Source organism: Jaculus jaculus, chromosome 10 (assembly GCF_020740685.1).
Source record: "Jaculus jaculus isolate mJacJac1 chromosome 10, mJacJac1.mat.Y.cur, whole genome shotgun sequence".
NCBI classification, from domain to species: Eukaryota; Metazoa; Chordata; class Mammalia; order Rodentia; family Dipodidae; genus Jaculus; species Jaculus jaculus.
Genome location: NC_059111.1, coordinates 113,967,344 through 113,986,371, shown reverse-complemented (window position 1 = coordinate 113,986,371; position 19,028 = coordinate 113,967,344). Strand labels below are relative to the sequence as shown.

At 44.3% G+C, this 19,028-nt stretch overlaps 1 protein-coding gene across 3 annotated transcripts in view; it reads left to right on the top strand.

Moving 5' to 3' along the window:
- Positions 1 to 19,028, top strand: part of Dpp6 (dipeptidyl peptidase like 6) — an 802,942-nt gene that overhangs the window by 499,252 nt on the left and 284,662 nt on the right. For all 3 annotated transcript variants that reach the window (XM_045160238.1, XM_045160236.1, XM_045160237.1), the window contains exon 4: positions 15,880 to 15,974. In XM_045160238.1, the coding sequence (XP_045016173.1) occupies positions 15,880 to 15,974 (95 nt within the window). The remainder of the gene's footprint in view (positions 1 to 15,879; positions 15,975 to 19,028) is intronic.

Here is a 19,028-nt window from a genome sequence, read left to right as displayed (position 1 = left end):
ATTTATTAATGATATATTGGGGATTTTTGTAGCTGTTCTCATGAGACAGATTAGCCTATGGTTTTCTTTTGATGCCAATGTTATGTCTTTTGTGTATCTACCTTCCTATTTATTTTAGTGTGTGTGTGTGTGTGTGTGTGTGTGTGTGTGAATGATCATGTGTGTTTGTGTGGGCATAACATGGAAAAGCATGTATGTGGAGATCATATGTGCATGTATGTGAATGATCATGTGTGTAAGTGCAGACATGACATGGGACAACATGCATGTGCAGATCATGTGTGCATATGTGTGTGAATGTTTGTGTGTGTGAGTGCAGACATGACATGACACAGCATGCATGTGGAGATCATGTGTGCCTGTGTGTGTGAGTGCAGGCATGATATGGCATGACATGCACATAGAGATCAGTGGATAATGTGGAGATCACCTTCCACGTTGTTTGAAGCAGGGTCTCTCATTGGCCTGGAGATTTCTCTTGTCAATGAGGTTACAGAAGCCCATCGCATGTTCTCACCTTACAGGGCCTGAGCATCCAGACCAGGTACTGGTCCTTTATCCATGGAGGAATCTCCTCAGCCTGTTCTGCTATTTCTTACTGGGACTGGTTTCCAACAATGAATTGAGTTTTTATGTGACAGTGCCCTACTTTTATGAAGGATCACTTGGCCAGATCTAATTCTTGGTTTATAATCTTTCTTGGCATTTTAATTGCCACCCCGATATCAGAAGCGCTCCGTGGTCTGTGATGAGAAATCTGCAGTTTGTGGTGTTGAGGCTCCTGTGTACCTGTCACTTTCAGGTCTTCCTCCCAGTTCCCAAGGTTCAGTTTCTTTTATAGTTTGATAACAATGTGCATGATCTCTTTTAACTTATTGTACTCAGAATTTGTTGAGTTCCTTCATTGGGTAGTTCTCTGTTTTCCAACAAATTTTGAAAGTCCTTATCCTTTATTTCTTCAGGTATTTCATCCCCTCTTGCCTATCTCATTTCCCCTAGGGGATTCCTGTCATGAGGATGTTGACACACTTGATCAGGTTCCACAGATCGCTGAAGCTTTGATTCTTTGCTTTGTTTCATAGACTGAATAATCCCACCACATGATTATGCCCAGTGCTTCTTTCTTTTGCTAAGTCAGGTGTCATTTGCTATAATTTTCAACATCAGAATTTCTATTTGGCTTTTTAAACAATGATCTGTATATCTTTATTGATAATTTATTTGATCAGGCATAGGTCTCATACATTTCAACAGTGCTTCTAGGTCTTTTGACATTTATAAAAGCTAATGTAAAGGGTTTTTTTTTTTTCTGGTATGCCCAATGTCTATGCTTCTTCATTTTTTTATTATTCAAAGATATACCACCAGTTTATTAGTTGCTATTTATTCTTTGACTTTGCCATACTTTTCTTCTTTACACAAGTCATATATTTTAGCTTAGTGACCATATAATAATTAGAAGTGTCTTTAAATACTTTGACCCAGATTAGATTAATGGATCTGTGGTTAAAAGTACTCATGCAAGTTGAGAGGGTCTGAGATCATTTGAGTTCTATTCCCCAGCACTACCTAAACAGTTGGGCATGGCCACACAGGCCTTTAACTCCAGTTTGAGAATCAGAGACTGGAAAAATCCTGAGGCTTGTGAAAACTGCAGCCCTGGGTTCAGAGAGAGACTGTATCTCAAGAAAGCATGCAGAAGAGTGTTAGAGGAAGCGACTTGGCATTATCCTCTGACCTCCCTATGTGTGTGCACCTACACGCGTGTGTACACCACACGCATACACACATGCACACATGCATAAGTCTCCCAGGTTTTTCCAAGTGCTGCATTCGCGTTGGAACATGCATTTTACAACTCTGCAGTGGTACTTCTTTTCTGTTTTCTCCGTCTCCACCTCATCCAATGGTGAAGGCACCTCGAGGACCTTTCTTGGACACAGATACCGCCCTGTGCATGTCAGCTGGCCTTGGAGATCCGTTGTAATGTGTTCAGTGTTCTCCAAGCTCTCATGGGTCTGTCATTCCCTGAGTCTCCCTTCTTGGTATATTTTGAAACACCTTGTTACTTCTGCTGCTATCACCATTCTCAGAAATTCCCATGGTATTTCTCATGCCACTGGCTATTTTCAGCGAGCTTCCTAGGGAAGGCCATAGGCAGTGAGTCAGCCCAAATAAAGATGCTCTGTGAGGAGCAGTGTGGAGGTCATGCAATGACCATCATCCAGTCCCAGGCTCTGTGGGGCAGTCAGGCTGCTGTTCCCCCTCTAGAAGCTTCAAGACTACTGATGTTTCTTATACCTGCATTTGGGAGACATTAGGTATTTAAATCTTCCATGGAGCCAAGGAGAAGCAAACAGAAGTAATACAATTTAAAATGCCAAAAGCTTGGCTGGAGAGGTGGCTTAGTGGGTAAGGCACTTGCCCTAAGAAATCTGTTGGAATCTCTAGGTCCCACATAAGCCAGATGCACAGTGGCACAAGCATGTAATGTTACACATGCACACAAGGGGGCGCATGCATCTGGAGTTCATTTGCAGCGGCTAAAGGCCCTGGCATGCTCTCGCTCTTTCTCACTTTCTTTCTCTCTACCTCTTTCTTTCTATTTCTCTCTCAAATAAATAATGTAATAAAATAAAATCCAGGCATGGTGGTGCATACCTTTAATCCCAGCACTAAAGGGGCAGAGATAGGTGGATTGCCATGAGTTTGAGGCCACCCTGAGATTACATAGTGAAGTCCAGGTCAGCCTGGGCTAGAGTGAAAACCTTCCTTGAAAAACCAAAATAAAGCCAGGTGTGGTGGCACATGCCTTTAATCCCAGCACTTGGGAGGCTGAGGTAGGAGGATCGCTGTAAGTTTGAGGGCACCCTGAGACTACATAGTGAATTCCAGGTCATCCTGGGCTAAAGCGAGACCCTACCTCAAAAAACAAAACACAAAGGCACCCAAGATCTCAACACAGAAGCAGACCTAATATGAACCCAAAATGGCTCAGGGAAATTTGCAGAAGAGGGGATGGAAAGAATGTCAGAGCCACATATTGGGTCATGACACACAGAGACATTTCCTTCTACCCAAAACTAAAGGCTAAGCCCACAATGCACAACCCATATACCCCAACAAGGAGTGTCCCAGTGGAGGAAGGAGGGTAGGAAGGAGGCTAACAATGCTACCAACTTGAATGTATTCACTGGCTACAAAAATTAAAAAAATAAATTAAAAGAAAATAAAAACCAAAATAATAAAATAATTTTAAGTGCTAAAATCTTACTTCTATTACTTTTATTATTTGGGATATGAGTTCCTTGGATTGCTGGAAAAAATCACTGTTTAATTGCCAAGTTTAGAAAAGTTGATATTCTGACAGCTTTTGCACTCTCATTTTACTAAAAAAAACCTTTCTACTGAAAATTTTCATGCACATATGAAATGCATTTTGATTATAATCCCTTCATATTACTTTCTTTGGCCTCCCCTAATGTTCTCTTACCTCGCAGATGTGAAAAGGAGGCCTCATTTAGTTGTGAGGACTCAAAATATCACTTCTCAGCACTGTAACAATTTTTTTATGGGACAGAGAGAGAGAGAGAGAGAGAGAGAGAGAGAGAAAGAAAGAAAGCAATAGTGAGCAAGAGAGAGAATTGGTGCACCAGGGCCTTTAGCCATTGTAATTGAACTGTAGACATGTGCACCACCTTGTGCACTTGCATGACCATGCGTGCATGCACCACCTTGTGGATGTGGCTTATGTGGGTTCTGGGGAATCGAACCTGGGTCTTTAAGCTTCATAGGCAAATGTCTTATCTGCTAAGCCACCTCTCCAACCTACTTTGACAACATTTCACTTTCACAAGTTTCTGTGCCACTAGGAGCAGCATGTTTGAAGGTCAATTTCAAATACGTAGAAAGTCTTATCTTTTGAAGATACATAGCATTTTGTAATCTACTTCCTAACTACAGGTATCTGAAGGAGTGTCTCATTGGGCTGTTCATGCTGCAGAGAGAAGCCACATTCCCTGGGGAACAAACATGTGCATCTTTTTCTGTTTGTCTAATGTCTCAGGTCAGTGTTGTAATGAGCACTTGGCTCAATCCCTCTAAATAATCTACAATGGAAGAGCAATCCCTAACCATTCTTTTCTGTGTGAGATGCTAAAAGTAGAAGAGGTGACACATAAAATCTGAAAGAGAAACCAGTGACATTTCCTTCTCTCTTGAAATGAAGGTTTGCACTTAGGAGCACAGAAGGAGGACCCAGGAGAAAGCCCCATGTGATCAGGAGAGAAACGTACAGTAGAATCAGGATTGCCTGTCTGTTAAGACAGCGGATGTGAAGTTCCTGTTCCCTCTTCCAACTGTAGTAGAGTCACAGGAATGGTAGCTTCCCTTAGGAAGTTCTCAGAGTGGTCAGAAATCTCAGATTTTACTTTTCCAGCCATGGGCTGTAAGTTTGCTAGGATCCCCAGCCGATATAGAAATTAGTTTCCAAGTGAACAGATTGATTAGCCAGCCTCCCAAGGCTTTGTCATAACGAAAGCATCGGGACCCTTGTCAAGGGCCCTTGTTTAGATGAAAGATCAGTCTTACTAGGAACAAGTGGAATAGAAGACTGTGGCCATGTTGGTCTTTGGGTTACACTGGTGCCGGCTCCTACAGACACAGCCTTCCTGTGGCACAACCCTCCTGAGAACACTGGGAATTGTATTGTCCCTGTTCTCCACTCGTCATATCATTGGTGGCTCACAGGTGGTCCATCCTGCAAGGCTGTCTGTTTAGGAACATGCTGTAGGCAACGTGGTTTCATGCGGATCAAACACTGTCAGTGCTGCCTCCAATTTCCTAGCCCCAGCTCTGACTCTGGAAGGAATTTAAGTTGGCTACCCAGTCATAACAGAGGACTGTTACTCAGTCATCACCAGGGACTGTTATGCAGTCATCATAAGACACTGTCATCACAGTCATCACAGGAGACTGTTACCCAGCCATCACAGGAGACTTATGATAAAAATATGGTCACTGATTCTTACAACTAAAATGTCAGGCAAACTGCTGGCCAGACATTCAACATGAGATAAATCGAGAGGATAAAGCCACATGGGTTTATTTCCAATCCAGCTTTATCGTTTATTATAAAAACATGGAGCTAGGGAGATGCCTCAGTGAGTAGAGAACTTTCACTGCAAGCTTGAGTACCTGACTTTACACGGCCAGCACCCAGGTAGATGCTGAGCGGGTGTGGAGGCCAGCCTGCTCTCAGAATGCAGAGACAGGAGATTCCCAGGGCAAGTTGGCTGCCTAAAGTAACCAAATTGTAGGTCTTTGGGTTCACATGAGAGTCCCTGTGTCCTTAATTAAAGTGGAGAAGCAATGGAGAAAGACACCTGACATTGCACCTGTACACGCACACATACACACACCACAGACATATACATAACACACCCACATACATATACACACAATACACATGCATACACAAGCAAAAAATTAAACCCTATTGAACTTGAAAATCAGTTTTCAGTTTTAAACTTTTCAAGTTGGGCAGTGGAGCAGGGACAAAAGTTTTTAAAAGATATCAACATAAAAGATGGGTTAATCATGAAGAGAGGCTCCGGGGAAAGGGCCAGGGCACGAAGACAACCAGATGTATTGATAAGGGACAGTGAACCAAAACACATTATATACATGTTTGAAAATTATCAATAAGAGGGAGAGGTTAAACAGGGCGTGGTAACACACTCCTTTAATCCCAGCACTCGGCAGGCAGAGGTAGGAGGATTGCCATGAGTTTGAGTTCAGTTTGAGATTACATAGTGAATTCCGAGTCAGCCTGGGCTGGAATGAAACCCTACCTCAGAAAATAAATAAATGAATAAAATAAAATAAATGGGACAGGTTAAATTTAAATTCAGAAAGAATATTAAATAAAGCCCTAAGTATCTATCACTGACTTCAGTGTGTGTTCTGAAGAGAAATCTTGTTATGGCTGTATGTGAGACTTTTTCTCCACCTCTGTGCTGCCTGGAGCAAATCCTAGACATTATGTCATGTTGGCCATATACATGTCACGAGAGACAACTCAACTTTATAAAAGAGAAAGACATATCTTCTTTAACAAAAGACGTAACCCTCACACTACTTTGCTAAGCAGTTTTTTGTTTGTTTTGGTTTTGGTTTTTTGAGGTAGGGTCTCACTCTAGTTTGGACTGACCTGGAATTCACTATGTAGCATCATGGTGGCCTCGAACTCATGGTGATCCTCCTACCTCTGCCTCCCAAGTGCTAGGATTGAAGGTGTGCACCACCACACCTGACTGAAAAACAGTTTTTTATAACATTAATTATTCTATTAGTATTTTGATTTCCACCTGTCACATGAATATCATTATTGGAAAAACTGGCTCATTTCCTTGGCTATTTCTAAGTCTCCTGTTTGCATTCTTGTGTGTTGGTTAAAATGTTCCTCTGCCTTATATAATTCTTGTAATTTCTAATAATTGGGTCTAGTAAGCTGGTTGCATTTGTGTTTATTTACTCTTGCAATCCCACCTCTTCTCAGCCCGTGTTACAGTTCAGTGTTGCATTCCGCCTTGAGTGGCACTTCATGCAGACTGTGAGTGTGACTTCATGTCGTTTGCAGCCACTGCTGCTCAGGCTTCCAGCTCAGGACTACGGAGTGCGGTGATATAACTCTGCCCACGGTTCTGCATAACGAAGGTGTTTCTGTAGCTGAAGCCGCCCTTGTCCACATTTGGTTGCTCTGTGATGCGGTTCCTTTAGGAAAGAGGCAACTGTGCGTGAGTTCCCCTTTCACCTACCAGATCAGAAATTGTGGCCAAATAAGTAAGTTGTGTGAATATCAGTTCAAGTTTGGGGTGTGTACACGGTGTGGAGCTCGAGTCCTTCACAGCTGTGTCCTCGCGGATGCTCCAAGCACCGATGCTTGGCCTTGGAGGCTCAGCCATGCTGCTGACCTCTGGAGGCGCTGTGCTGTCCACCGCCACCAGTCACAGCCCCGGGCCGGCCACTTACAGACAGAATGTGGCTTAATTCAGAGGAAAGGATATGAAACCAGTTGATGGCTCTTTTCTGAGTAAATACCTAGAATCTTACTTCTTCTGAGAAGACACAGAAAAATGATCAGTTATATATTTTTAAGTTTTAAAAAAATTTATTTGAGAGAGAGAGAGAGAATGGGTGTGCCAGGGCCTCTAGCCACTGCAAACGAACTCCAGACACATGCACCACCTTGTGCATCTGGCTTACGTGGGTCCTGGGGAATCCAACCAGGGTTATTTGGCTTTACAGGTAATTAACTGCTGAGCTATCCCTCCAGCCCTGTTATATATTTTTATACAACAGTTTGAGGAAACAAAATGAGAAGTAATCATCTTCCTTATAGTAGCTACCAATGTCATTTATCTTGATTTCTTTAATGTTATTTTTTTTTATCTTTAGAGGGTTGCATTATATTAATGATCTCCATTCAGGGCAGAGGACTGAGTGTTGGGCTGTGATAAATAGCCAGCAGTTTTAGTGTCCTAAGCTTCTATTTGACAGTCTTCCTGAAAGTCTCAGAGTCTGTTCTGGGGACCTCCAACTGCATGGCTTCCCCTGTATCTCCCTGTCCCCATGTTATTCAGATGTACTGCCATGCATAGCATCTTCCCGCATCACAATTACAGGGTTGAGATACTGTAAATGCATCCCATGAAGAGACACACAGGGTGTAATTTGGAAAACGCCACATCCATCCCTGCTTCCTCCCGCTCCACCTCTGACACGCCTCCTACATTGCGAGCTGTTACTCCCCACGACTGTTCTTTGGGTCCTTTCACACGGAAGGTGGATATTTGGTGAATCAGATTTGTGACTGTACTGATTTGTTCAAATCATCATGCATCGATTTAACAGCCAATTTCACACACCTGTCACTCTGCTCACTTTGCCAGGTGCTGGAAAAGCAATAAAGCGTGGCCTTGTGTGCTTTGGTGCTGAAACACACACAGCACTGGCATGCTTCAATGAGTGTGAGGCAGGTGAGCGAGGTGTGTACCATGTGTGCCAGGGTAAGTGTGAGGCAAGTAAGTGAGTGGAATTGCATGCCAACAGAGGCAGGGTGTGAGGAAGGCCACAGGTGGGAAAGGTATGGCATGTTCAGTCTGCTTCTAGGGAATGTCACAACCTTAAAACAGGAAGAGGGACCCTGGCAAGAATAGGATGGACTCTGAGTGAATGTCAGGATGAATAATTTGATCAAATTCATTTCTCCCAAAGAGACAATTTAAAAAAATTTAAGAAGCAATAACTTTATCTACTGTGAAAAAATGGATGGTGGGCGAGCCTAGCGGGAGTGCCAGGGCTATAAGGGAGTAATGGTTAAAGAGTTGGCAAAAGAAAGCGTGGGCAGGCAAATGAGAGTTGCAAGGAAGGATCTCGAGTCATGATCTCCGCATGCCTGACCCCTCTTGGAGAAGCAGGAATGGACAGTGCTGACCCTGTGGAGCACACAGGCATGGGCATGCCTGACTTCTGTGTAGCACACACGAGCGGACATGCCTGACCTCTGTAGAGCCCATAGGAATGGACACATGCCTGACCCCTGTGGAGGACACATGAATGGACAATCCTGACCTCCATGGAGTTCACATGAATGGATAATCCTGGCACTCTGGAGCACACAGAAATGGAACCAAAACTTTAAGCCACTGGGTGCGTCTCCTACCATGCAAACAGTTGCCGCTGAGCCTAGCAGAAGAAAGGGGCTCACTGGACAGTCATGACAAAATGCAAAGAGAGATTCCATGTACCAGGCACTGAGGAAAGGGAACACACCCCAGTATGAGAGAAGATTAAGCAACTTTGACCTGAAATGAAACAGATTTAGGAACTGACAAACATAATAGTCTTGGATGAATTTACATAAACAATGGATGAAAATCCTGGCAGAGAATGGGACATCTCAGCAGAACATAGAAGTTATAGAGAAACCAACTGAGAAATGATGCATAGAAAACTATAAGATTCAACGTTGAAGATTTGGCGGTGATGCTATTGATCATTGGGTAACCATGACAAAGGAATGGGCTGACTTGGTGACAGACAGTTGAGGAGAAAGTATCCAAGGTGAATGAAGAGAAGCTAATTGTTTGAAGTGAAAGCAGAAGAGTCCTGAGAGATGGTAACAAATGCACCAACATATGCAGGATTGGGACAGCAGAAGTAGAGGAGTTGGGTTAAGGAATTGAAACAAAATGGTTGGCAAACCAGTGGCTAGAATGATTAAAGACAGGCGTTTGCAGCACCCGCTGCTCAATGACCATCAGACACAACACTCTCACGAGAGCCTGGCCTGATGGTTATTATGTTAGGTCTTTTGAAGACTGGAGGTGACTGATAAACCAGAAAACCAGCTAAAGAAAGTGACATTAACTCCAGCATATAACTGCTCAAGCAGTGTCTGTTTCTCTTTAGGGACCATGTTAGCCAGAAGAGAGTAGAGTAAAATATCAAAATGCTAAAAGGGAAACTAGAAAGCTACCAACCTGGAAATTTATACCCAGATAATCCTTCAAAACTAAAGGTCCAGTGAAGATATTCAGATAAGGTAAAGTGAAACGAACATGTTGTCAGCAGAGAGACACAACCAGACATTCTGAGTAGTTCTCAAGAAACAAGAAGATGGCACTCACCATCCCTTAGAAAGAACAGACAACCTCATTAATGACAAATACTGAGTAAAGGTGCAAGGCAGCTCTATATTCATGACTGTTCCCTTTTAACTTCTTTATAAACTACACTGCGCAGTTAACAAGCTGACAGTGCTGTTTTGAGGGACGGGTAAAGTCTGTTGATACGGTATACCCAACAGCTGCAACCAGGGCCTACGAGTGGTTACGGAACTGAAAACTTGGCGGAGTTCTGTCGTAGGAGAAATGGTTTGTCACAGCTCTTTGTGAGCTGGGGTATCCGAATGGCATGCACACATAGTTAACCTCTAAGACAACTGCTGCGACCTCAGTGCAAACACCTGCCGCTAAGATAGGGAAACGAGGTCTTCACTGCTGAAGTCTCGTTGCTCGTCCACTGCTGCTTTTGGTGCTCTGTTTTCCGGCGTCCTTCACCACATGCAACTGTCCAGAGCAGGCTGCCTCCGTGTCGCGCTGCGCCTGAGGCCCAGCTGCACATGCTAAAACCCAAGCAGAGATGGAAACAGATCCTGCCTCCGTGACCGAAGCCCTCTTGGGAGCCACTTCTTTAAGTGGACTGGAGCTCAAAGTGCATGGAGTCGAACTGCAGTAATCAGCATTAGTTTTATTTTTATGCAGTAGAAACAATAATTAGGTAGCAATTAAATGGCATTTACAGTAGTACAAAATGCAAAGAAGTTTTGCAGATGATACAGCGAGTGGTGTTTCAAACAAAGTCTGGAAGGGAGGAGGGTACTTAATAGGTTGATATTGAATATATGTAAGTAGAATGATTGAGATGGGGAGGAAATATGATGGAGAATGGAATTTCAAAGGGAAAAGTGTGGAGGGAGGGAGGGAATTAACATGGGATTTTTTTATAATCATGGAAAATGCTAATAAAAATTTAAAAAATAAAATAAAACAAAGTCTGTGTACTGTGAGGTAATCCCTGCCGAGCCATGTGCAGCGCTGGGGACATCAACTCTGCCTTAGTTGGGGAGGAGGGCAAGGAAAAGGCCCCAAAGCTGGAGAGGATTCGCTAGAGAGAAAGGCTGCTGGGAAAGGGGATGGGTAGAGCTTGTGAGAAGGTGATGGGAAGGGATTATGGCCAAAATACATCAAGTACATGTGTGAGAATTGTCAACAAAAAGTTCATATACTTGGAATTCCCAAACTCCATGCAAGTGAACATTAAAGCCTCCAAGAGCTGCACCACGCGCCCTGCAGACTGCCTGGCTCAGCCCCGGCAAGGGGGCCCGGGGCGTGCACCTCTTGCACACTTGCTGCTGGGAGTGCAAAAGAGCACAGCTGCTCTGGTGTGCCAAAGCTTTTGGCAGTTTCCTAGAAAGCTGGATGTGAGCCTAGCAGTGTCAAGCTCTAATATTTACTCAAGAGACGTGAAAACACACATCCACACAAAAACTTGAACATGGGTGTTCACAGCATTGTTCATAATAGTCAAACCCGCAGCGGGCCAGAGAGACCCCAGCGTGTGAGCGTGACGCGTGGAAGCCCAGGTCTGTCTGTCCTGAAGCACACCAGTGTCAATGTACTGCTGCGAGACGTCAGCACACAGCACCATGGGTAGCCAGCCCAGGTCAGCACAGGACACCAAGAGTATATGATCCTTTTTTTTTTTTTTTTTTAACATGTCTAGTGACAGAAAACTGACCAGCTATTGTCTGGGGCACAGGCAGACTGAATGAGACACTGTAAAGGAAAGAAAGTCAGGTCTGCCCATCTTCTGTTATGTTCTTACTAGCTTCTGTTTCCATGGTATCTATCAGTAGAAAAACAAACAAAAAAAAATCCATAGAAAGATATCAAGATATGTTAGGTAAGTAGAAATGTAGACCAAGCCCCCAGAAGAAAGTCAGTATTGTAAAACTGTCAAATTTCCTCCACAATGACCTTTTCCTTTAATACAACTCAATCTGTTTCCCAGAATTCTTTCGAATTTAGGCTGAAACTAACACGGACAAGCAACCACCAAAGTTCCAAGAAGCGTCAAGGGGCAGTAAGATACCAAACCCTCCAGGCAGCCAGGTTCATTGTAAAAAGGCGTAAATTCCCATTGTGGTGCTCAACATCTCATCAGCACCTACCTTAAAAACCCCATGAGTGCAAATGATACTGATGAGACTTTTGGGGTCACAATGCTCATGACTAAGAGAATGGTGACCTTCCCAGAGTGTCCTGAAGCAGGTAGATACACGTGTAAACAATCAATGCTAGACTCCAGCCTCTGGCCATATGCATGAGGCATTTTCAAGTAAACTAATCTTATTTTTGAAAGAAGTAAACAAAACTGTTCAGAAAACATGCATAGAATACCAATAACAATAAAAGTTAAAGTTTTGAATTTTTTAAAAATTTATTTTGGGCTGGAGAGATGGCTTAGCGGTTAAGCGCTCACCTATGAAGCCTATGGACCCCGGTTCGAGGATCAGTTCCCCAGGTCCCACGTTAGCCAGATGCACAAGGGGGCGCACGCGTCTGGAGTTCGTTTGCAGTGGCTGGAAGCCCTGGCGCGCCCACTCTCTCTCTCTATCTGTCTTTCTCTCTGTGTCTGTTGCTCTAAAATAAATAAATAAAAAATGAACAAAAAATATTTAAAAAAAAATTTATTTTAATTAGTTATGGACATACTTAGTATGTAAACAACACGTGCTGGTACCATCCTTTCCCTCATCCCTGGCTTTCCCAAAGGGACCCTCCTCATTGGGGATGCAAGTCATCCCCATGGGGATTGTGGGTCATGCATTGTGGGGGTAGCCATTGGTTATGGGGAAGAGGCAGCGTCTCTGTGCATAATATCCCAGCTTGTGGCTCTAACGATCTTTCTGCCTCCTCTTCCACAAAATTCCCTGAGCCATGCTGGGTGTGTTTAAAGTCTACTTCAGTGATGGCCTCTTAGGAGCCTCTGGGTTGCTGGTGTGGGAGGTGTTGAATGTCCTCATTGTCTTATCACCTTGACCCTTGTGCTGGAAGAGAGACTAAATTTTTGTATTTAAAAATAAAATCTGGACTGGAGAGATGGCTTAGTGGTTAAGGCATTTGCCTGTGAAGCCTAAGGACCCTGGTTCAATTCTCCAGGTACCATGTAAGCCAGATGCACATGGTGGTGCATGCATCAGCAGTTTGTTTACAGTGGCTAGAAGCCCTGGTGTGCCCATTCTCACTCTCTATCTCTCTCTCTCCCTCTCTGTCTCTAATAAATAAAAAATAAAAATAAATCTTTAAAAACTTGACAAAAAAAGCAAAATATTTTTAAAATTACACATCAAAAAGTTCTATAAGGAAATGAAAAGAAAAGGCTCAACTAGGAAAATGTATTTACATCATAAAATTAACAAAAATTTAATTTAGCATGTAGCAGTCACTAGGGAACTGGGAAAAGTGCAAACACGTGTGTGTGCACCTGTATATGCATATACCCCAACACATATGATTATGCATGAGCACATCCACACAGCACACACACCATACTCATGTGTACATGCAGGGAAGAAAATCCACTAGGATAAAATCAGTACAATGGAAAAATATAAGTAAAATTAATGATCCAGAAATTTCACAAAATAAGAAATTAAAATAGTAAGAGATGCATAAAACAATCAAAGTCAGAAAGGTTCCATTTGGCACCCTCTGTATTGGGGCTAATCATCGCTGGGATGTAGCCACTTTGGGGAGGTGTGAATGTTGGGAAGGGTTACACACCACTGATACCACCTTCAGAAATAACTTGTCTGTTAATCACCCTCACACACTAGGACTTAGCACCTCCAATTCCTCCACACCCACGTGAGAAGAACACTTACACATTTATCCTCAGTGACATAAGGAAGGGCTTCCGAGGTAGAGTGTGTGTAATAACTACCCAGCAAGGACAGATATCATGATGGACCTCAGTGATGGCAGCGCTCAGGACAATAGCGATGGGCCTTAGGAATGTGACAGAAGTCTCTGAGGACCGCCTGCTTCAGGCATCGTATTATTAGGCTTCGGTGCAGACAGAATCGGACAGGGAAGAGTCCAGTGGTAGAGGGTGGGGAGTCCCTGGCTTTGATTCCCAACACTGAAGAAAAAAGGCAAAACTAAACAACATGTCCTTTAGGAAATGTGATAAAACTGTTAATCAAAAGAGGAAGCTGGAGAGATAGCTTACCAGTTAAGGCATTTGCCTGCAAAGCCAAAGGATCCCTGTTCAATTCTCCAGGACCCACATAAGCCAGATGCACAAGGGGGCGCATGCATCTGGAGTTTGTTTACAGTGGCTGGAAGCCCTGGCACACTCACTCTCTCTCTTGCTCTCTCTCTCTCTGTCTCAAATAAATAAATAATTTTTTAAAGAGATGAGGCTGGAGTGAAACAGAATCCCAGAGTTTTCACTCACAAGTTGTGGTGGTTTGAATAGATGGCCCCCAGTATATTCAGTGTTTTATTAGTTTGTAGTTTGCATCTGCAGCAACCTGGCTGGAGGCAGTGTCACTGGGTAGATCTTAAGGTGTGGTGGTGGGTTTCAGATTTCAATCTAAAGATATGCAAAGTGTGCCTAGCTGGAGTTCCTGAGTGTGCTATGACTTTTGGCTTTTAGGCTTGTGCCTCTCTGTGTGTTGTGTGGCCCTGTAAAAGCAGGCCAGCTTTTTCTGCCATTATGGAACTTCCCCTGGATCTGTAAGCTTCAGTAAATATCCCTTCCTCCATACCTGTGCCTGGTCTGGAAGTTCATCTCAGTGAACCTGAAGCTGTCTGCTACACCAGTGGTTCCAGGCTTTACTTTGTAATGTAAGCAGATATCTCATGCACATCAACCACTGCACAGTCTTCAGGTCTCATCACATCCGGCATGGTTGGTACTGAAAGGGCTGAGGTAGGAGCAGGGGCCTTGGGACTTAGTAGAAGGGTTTGCAGCAATAAATATAATCCTCTGTGGGTAGGTGCGGCCCTCAATTGTCCCCCACTGTGAGAGCTAGAGAATGCAAGGAGATAGGTGGGAGAGAGTTAAGTGGTAGCCTTTTTTTCTTTCCGCTTTAATGTGGAACAGATAAACTAAGTACCGTGTAAAGCAGAGAACTGAGAATGTGTTGTGGAAGGAAGGGCCACTCCGGTGAGATGACACCCAAACAGTTTCTTGGCATGTTTGCTAAAGCGCAAATGTATGACTTACTTGATTCCTACTTGAAGCATTGTTGGGACAGTGAAGAAAAATATTTTGCCTGAGAATCAACTAGAAACCTTAGCACTCAATTCCCAAGTATAATTTATATAATACATACAGAGGATTAATATAAAACTATGCAGATGATTAAAAAAATGTGAGTAAACAGTACTTTTTTTTCCTCACAAAATCTACACAGGTTTGAATCATGGTAACCTAGCCTTTGAATTAACCCAGTCTGCCCAGTGCTTTGCAGTGTGATCAAGTCTTTAGTATAAAACTCTGTTAACATCACACTGGCTCCCTCTTACACCTTCACTCGAAACGTGGACATTTTTCCTCCTGTCCATGGGGTGCCCTGCCTCCCCACTCTGATCACGCCCCTACCCCAGGAATGGTGCCCACTCATCCATGGCACGTACACGGGCTTGCACCCTCGTGTGTGCTACATAGTGTGTGATTTACTGCTGATTTTCCAAGGAGATAACCGGATGGTGTTTGGTTTTATGAAATACAGCAGAGTGGTGGCAGCTGATACACAGATTCAAAAGATATTCATGGCAGTGGGAAGAGGGAACTCGCCAAGAGTCACAGAGGTGCTCGTGGGCACGATGGAGGCTGGGCTGCAGGATGCCACTGTGGGCACCATGTGGCTCACACGCACCACTGCAGAGTCTCCCGTCCGGGACTGCCCCTTACTACCAACAGCCTTCTCCCCTGTGGTCGCTGAGTTCATCCGCTCTGCACCTCCCCCCCATGTGTCCTGTCCAGGAAAGACCCTCACATCCCAGACTGCACATACATGTTGGGCTTTCTGTCCCATCCAGCCATGAAAGCTCGCAGGTGACCATGGTAGGAAGCCACATGGAGCAGAGCTTATCCTGTGTGTGGGACTTAAAGGACCCTTTGATGAAAAGCTGTATAATTTTCTCCCGTAACTATTCCATTTGTTTCACACACATGTCCATCAGAAGCTGCAGTGAGTTTCTGACAGCTCCTGTTTCTTTCCTGCTTGCTGTCTTATAGATAAAGAATTCATCTACCGGGAGCGGCAAGGGAACGTCATCCTGCGGAACGTTGAAACAAATCATTCTACAGTGCTGATAGAAGGCAAGAAAATTGTGAGTACTCTGTTTAATGGCCAGGTAATTTCGTGGTTTTTTTTTTTTTTCCCCTGCAAGTCAATAAAGCAGAAAATGACTTTTAAGTTTCAACTTTCCACATAGCCAAGGAGAAGCGGTAAATGCATGATGTTCCCACTGAGCAGCTGAGGATAATATGAAATTTAAGCCACGCTAATTTAATAAGATGGAAGCGTACTTTCTTTCAGCATCCTGGAAAGTCCTCCGCAGGTGTTGGAAGCAAGTGTTGCATATCACATATAATTGAGAGTGCCAGTCCTAAGGCACATTTACAGAACACATTTTCAGAACAATTGTAATAAAGCCCACAAAATATTTTCAGAGAACTTGCTCAACCTCGTTTTTAGTCTCTGCATGTTGGCTGGGGAGATGGTTCAGTGAGAAAGTGCTTGCTGCCCATGCAAGACCCGAATCCATGATGCTCCAGCACCCAGGACAAAGTCAGCTGTGTGTGTCGGTGGGGCATGCCTGTAACCCCAGCTCTGAGGAGGTGCAGACAGAGTGTCCCTGAGTCTTACTGGCTAGCTGAATCAGTGTTTCAAGTTCAGGTATCAAAAAATTGCAATGGGAGCTGGAGATACAATTGGTGGTTAAAGGCATTTGCTTACAAAGCCTGATGGTCAGGAGGTTAATTCCCTGGCACCCATATAAAGCCAGATGCACAAAACGGCATCTGGAGTTCATTTGCAGTGGCAGGAGGCTCTGACATGCCTACTTCCTCTATATCACTCCTCTCTCTTTCTGCTTGCAAATAAATAAATAAGTAAATAAAAATATTTTTTAAAAGTAAGAAGGAGAGCAACTAAGGAAGATAGCATAAGGAAGCCTCATCAACTGTCGTCACAGTGTGTCTGGGAAACCTGTGGGTTTAGTTTTCTCTGTGGCCCTCGGTCCTTTCCAATGTTGGTCCTTCAACTTCTCTGTCTCCCAGTTGAAGAAGGGGGGTCGTCCGTGAGCCCCTGTGGTACTGTAGCTGAACACACTGTGTGAGGGCATGAGGCAGGATGGAGTCTGTGCCATTATCTGCCATCTGCAGGGCGACAGGGATCTGAGGAAATAAGAAGCTTGGGATACCATCTTCAGCCGTTACTTTTCTCATCGCTGCGACCAAATACCTGATAAGAAGTAACTTAAGGGAGGAAGAAAAAAAAAACACATTTTTTTCAGTTCACAATTCGAAACCATGGCAGAGATGGCTCTGGTGCCAGGAGCTGGCCACTGCTGTTTGTTCGCACCTCTGTGGACCACAGGAAGCAGAGTCTAGGGCCCTAAGACCTGCCCCAGTGACACAGTTTCTCTAGCAAGGCTCCACCTGGTCCCACAACCTTCCCAAACTGTGACCAAGTGTTCAAACACATGAGCCTACGAAAGCCATTTGATGACAGGTGACCAGTCATGGAGGCTCGTCTCGTCTGAATCGCAGACATTTGAGCTTGTTGAAATGATGGAGATACCCTGAAGCCCCTGTGAGGCCAACTGTAGTTTTGAGTTGTTCTACAGAGCAATCAGAGATAAGCGGAGGAATGAAAAAGAAGCTGAATTCTGTGGTCAGGAGAATCTCCAAATGTCCACAACTCATGCTCTTTCGCCGGCCAGTAACAAGCGTCCATTCATAGAGATGGTCGCCTTTGCCTCAGGCCTCTTCCTCAGCATGTGCTGACTGGCTCTTTCCCAGGATGGACAGCTGGGAGGACGTGCCACCCCAACTTGAAGCAGTTGAGGTCGCTGGCAATAGGAGCCAATGTCGACTGGGGCTGAATGCTGCCCTCACAGGGTGGGCTTTTTCTAGATAGCGCCTTCCAAACAAAAGTCATCCCTAATCGAGTCTCCAGTGGCAGAAACGATTCCTGTCTAAACACTTTTAAGTGGTGCACGATATCTATACACTTCCAAGCTTCCCCTCAAGAGTCTGTATTTGAGTCTGAGAAAATGAACAGATTACAGGAAGGCCTTGGTAGCATCATACAGCATTTCTCCCTGGAAAATGAGCCACTCTTAACAAGTCACATGACCCAGCGGGGCATCTGGATATTAAGCCAGTAACTGCCCACTTCCTAGGCAGTCTGTGACTCCACCTTTCTCTATGGAGCAGACTGACCTCCCTCCCTTCTTTTCTGCTCCCTTCTTTTCTAGTAGAAGTCCGCTTAAGATAGGCTTCCACATTTTGCTGAATTTAATTAGCTATATTTCAAAGGGGCTGAAATTCCTCTGGCAATCACCTTCCCTGCAGTTCTTGTAGAACAAACAGTCTTAGAAGGTTGAGGTCATCGGCCTTTGCTTGAAACTTAGAGGTCTACAGCTGGGATAGATGCTGGGATATTTTGATATCCAAGCTCCTCTTAAGTAAGGAGCCTGGGAGTGTCCACAGAGAGAGCCCTGGCCACCTCGCTCAGCACCGTGATGGCCTTACCGTGCGCGCTGCGTCGGAGGAGACAGCTGTGCCCCACCCACACCGTGGGGCGCACAGCTATCGGCCTCTTCACCGACAACACCGGAAGCGATAAGAAGTGGGAAGACAGATCGCCGTTCACTCTCGTGTCATTCTGATTGTGCCAGGTGTGCAAGCGACAGCACGACGACAGACTTTAAGAGAAGTAGAAATGTGTATGCACTCTGGGTCACCTGGGAAATTTTCACTAGTAAACAATCTAAGGAGTGTGGTGATGCAGTGTGGCCCACAGTGACAAAAATGCCTGAACCCAAGAAGATAATGAAAACGATGGAATATGATGGAGCCATTAAATACCACCACGAAGGTACACAAAAGATATTTACAACATGATGTGAAATCCGCGGACGACTACAGTGATGTATGCAGGCTGCAGTCCACAACGTGCATTGAGGAGGTCAGGAAGGAAACCAGCATGGTCAGAACCGCTCACCTCACCGGAGGTCAAGTTCCGGGTATTACTGTCCAGTGTGGTGTCCACAGCTACTGGTTCATTGCTGTTATTCAGTCATTTTAATCAGGTTCTTAAGGTTTTAGCCTCATGATTCAGAGAGATGAGACGTTCTCCTATGATGAATATGGAA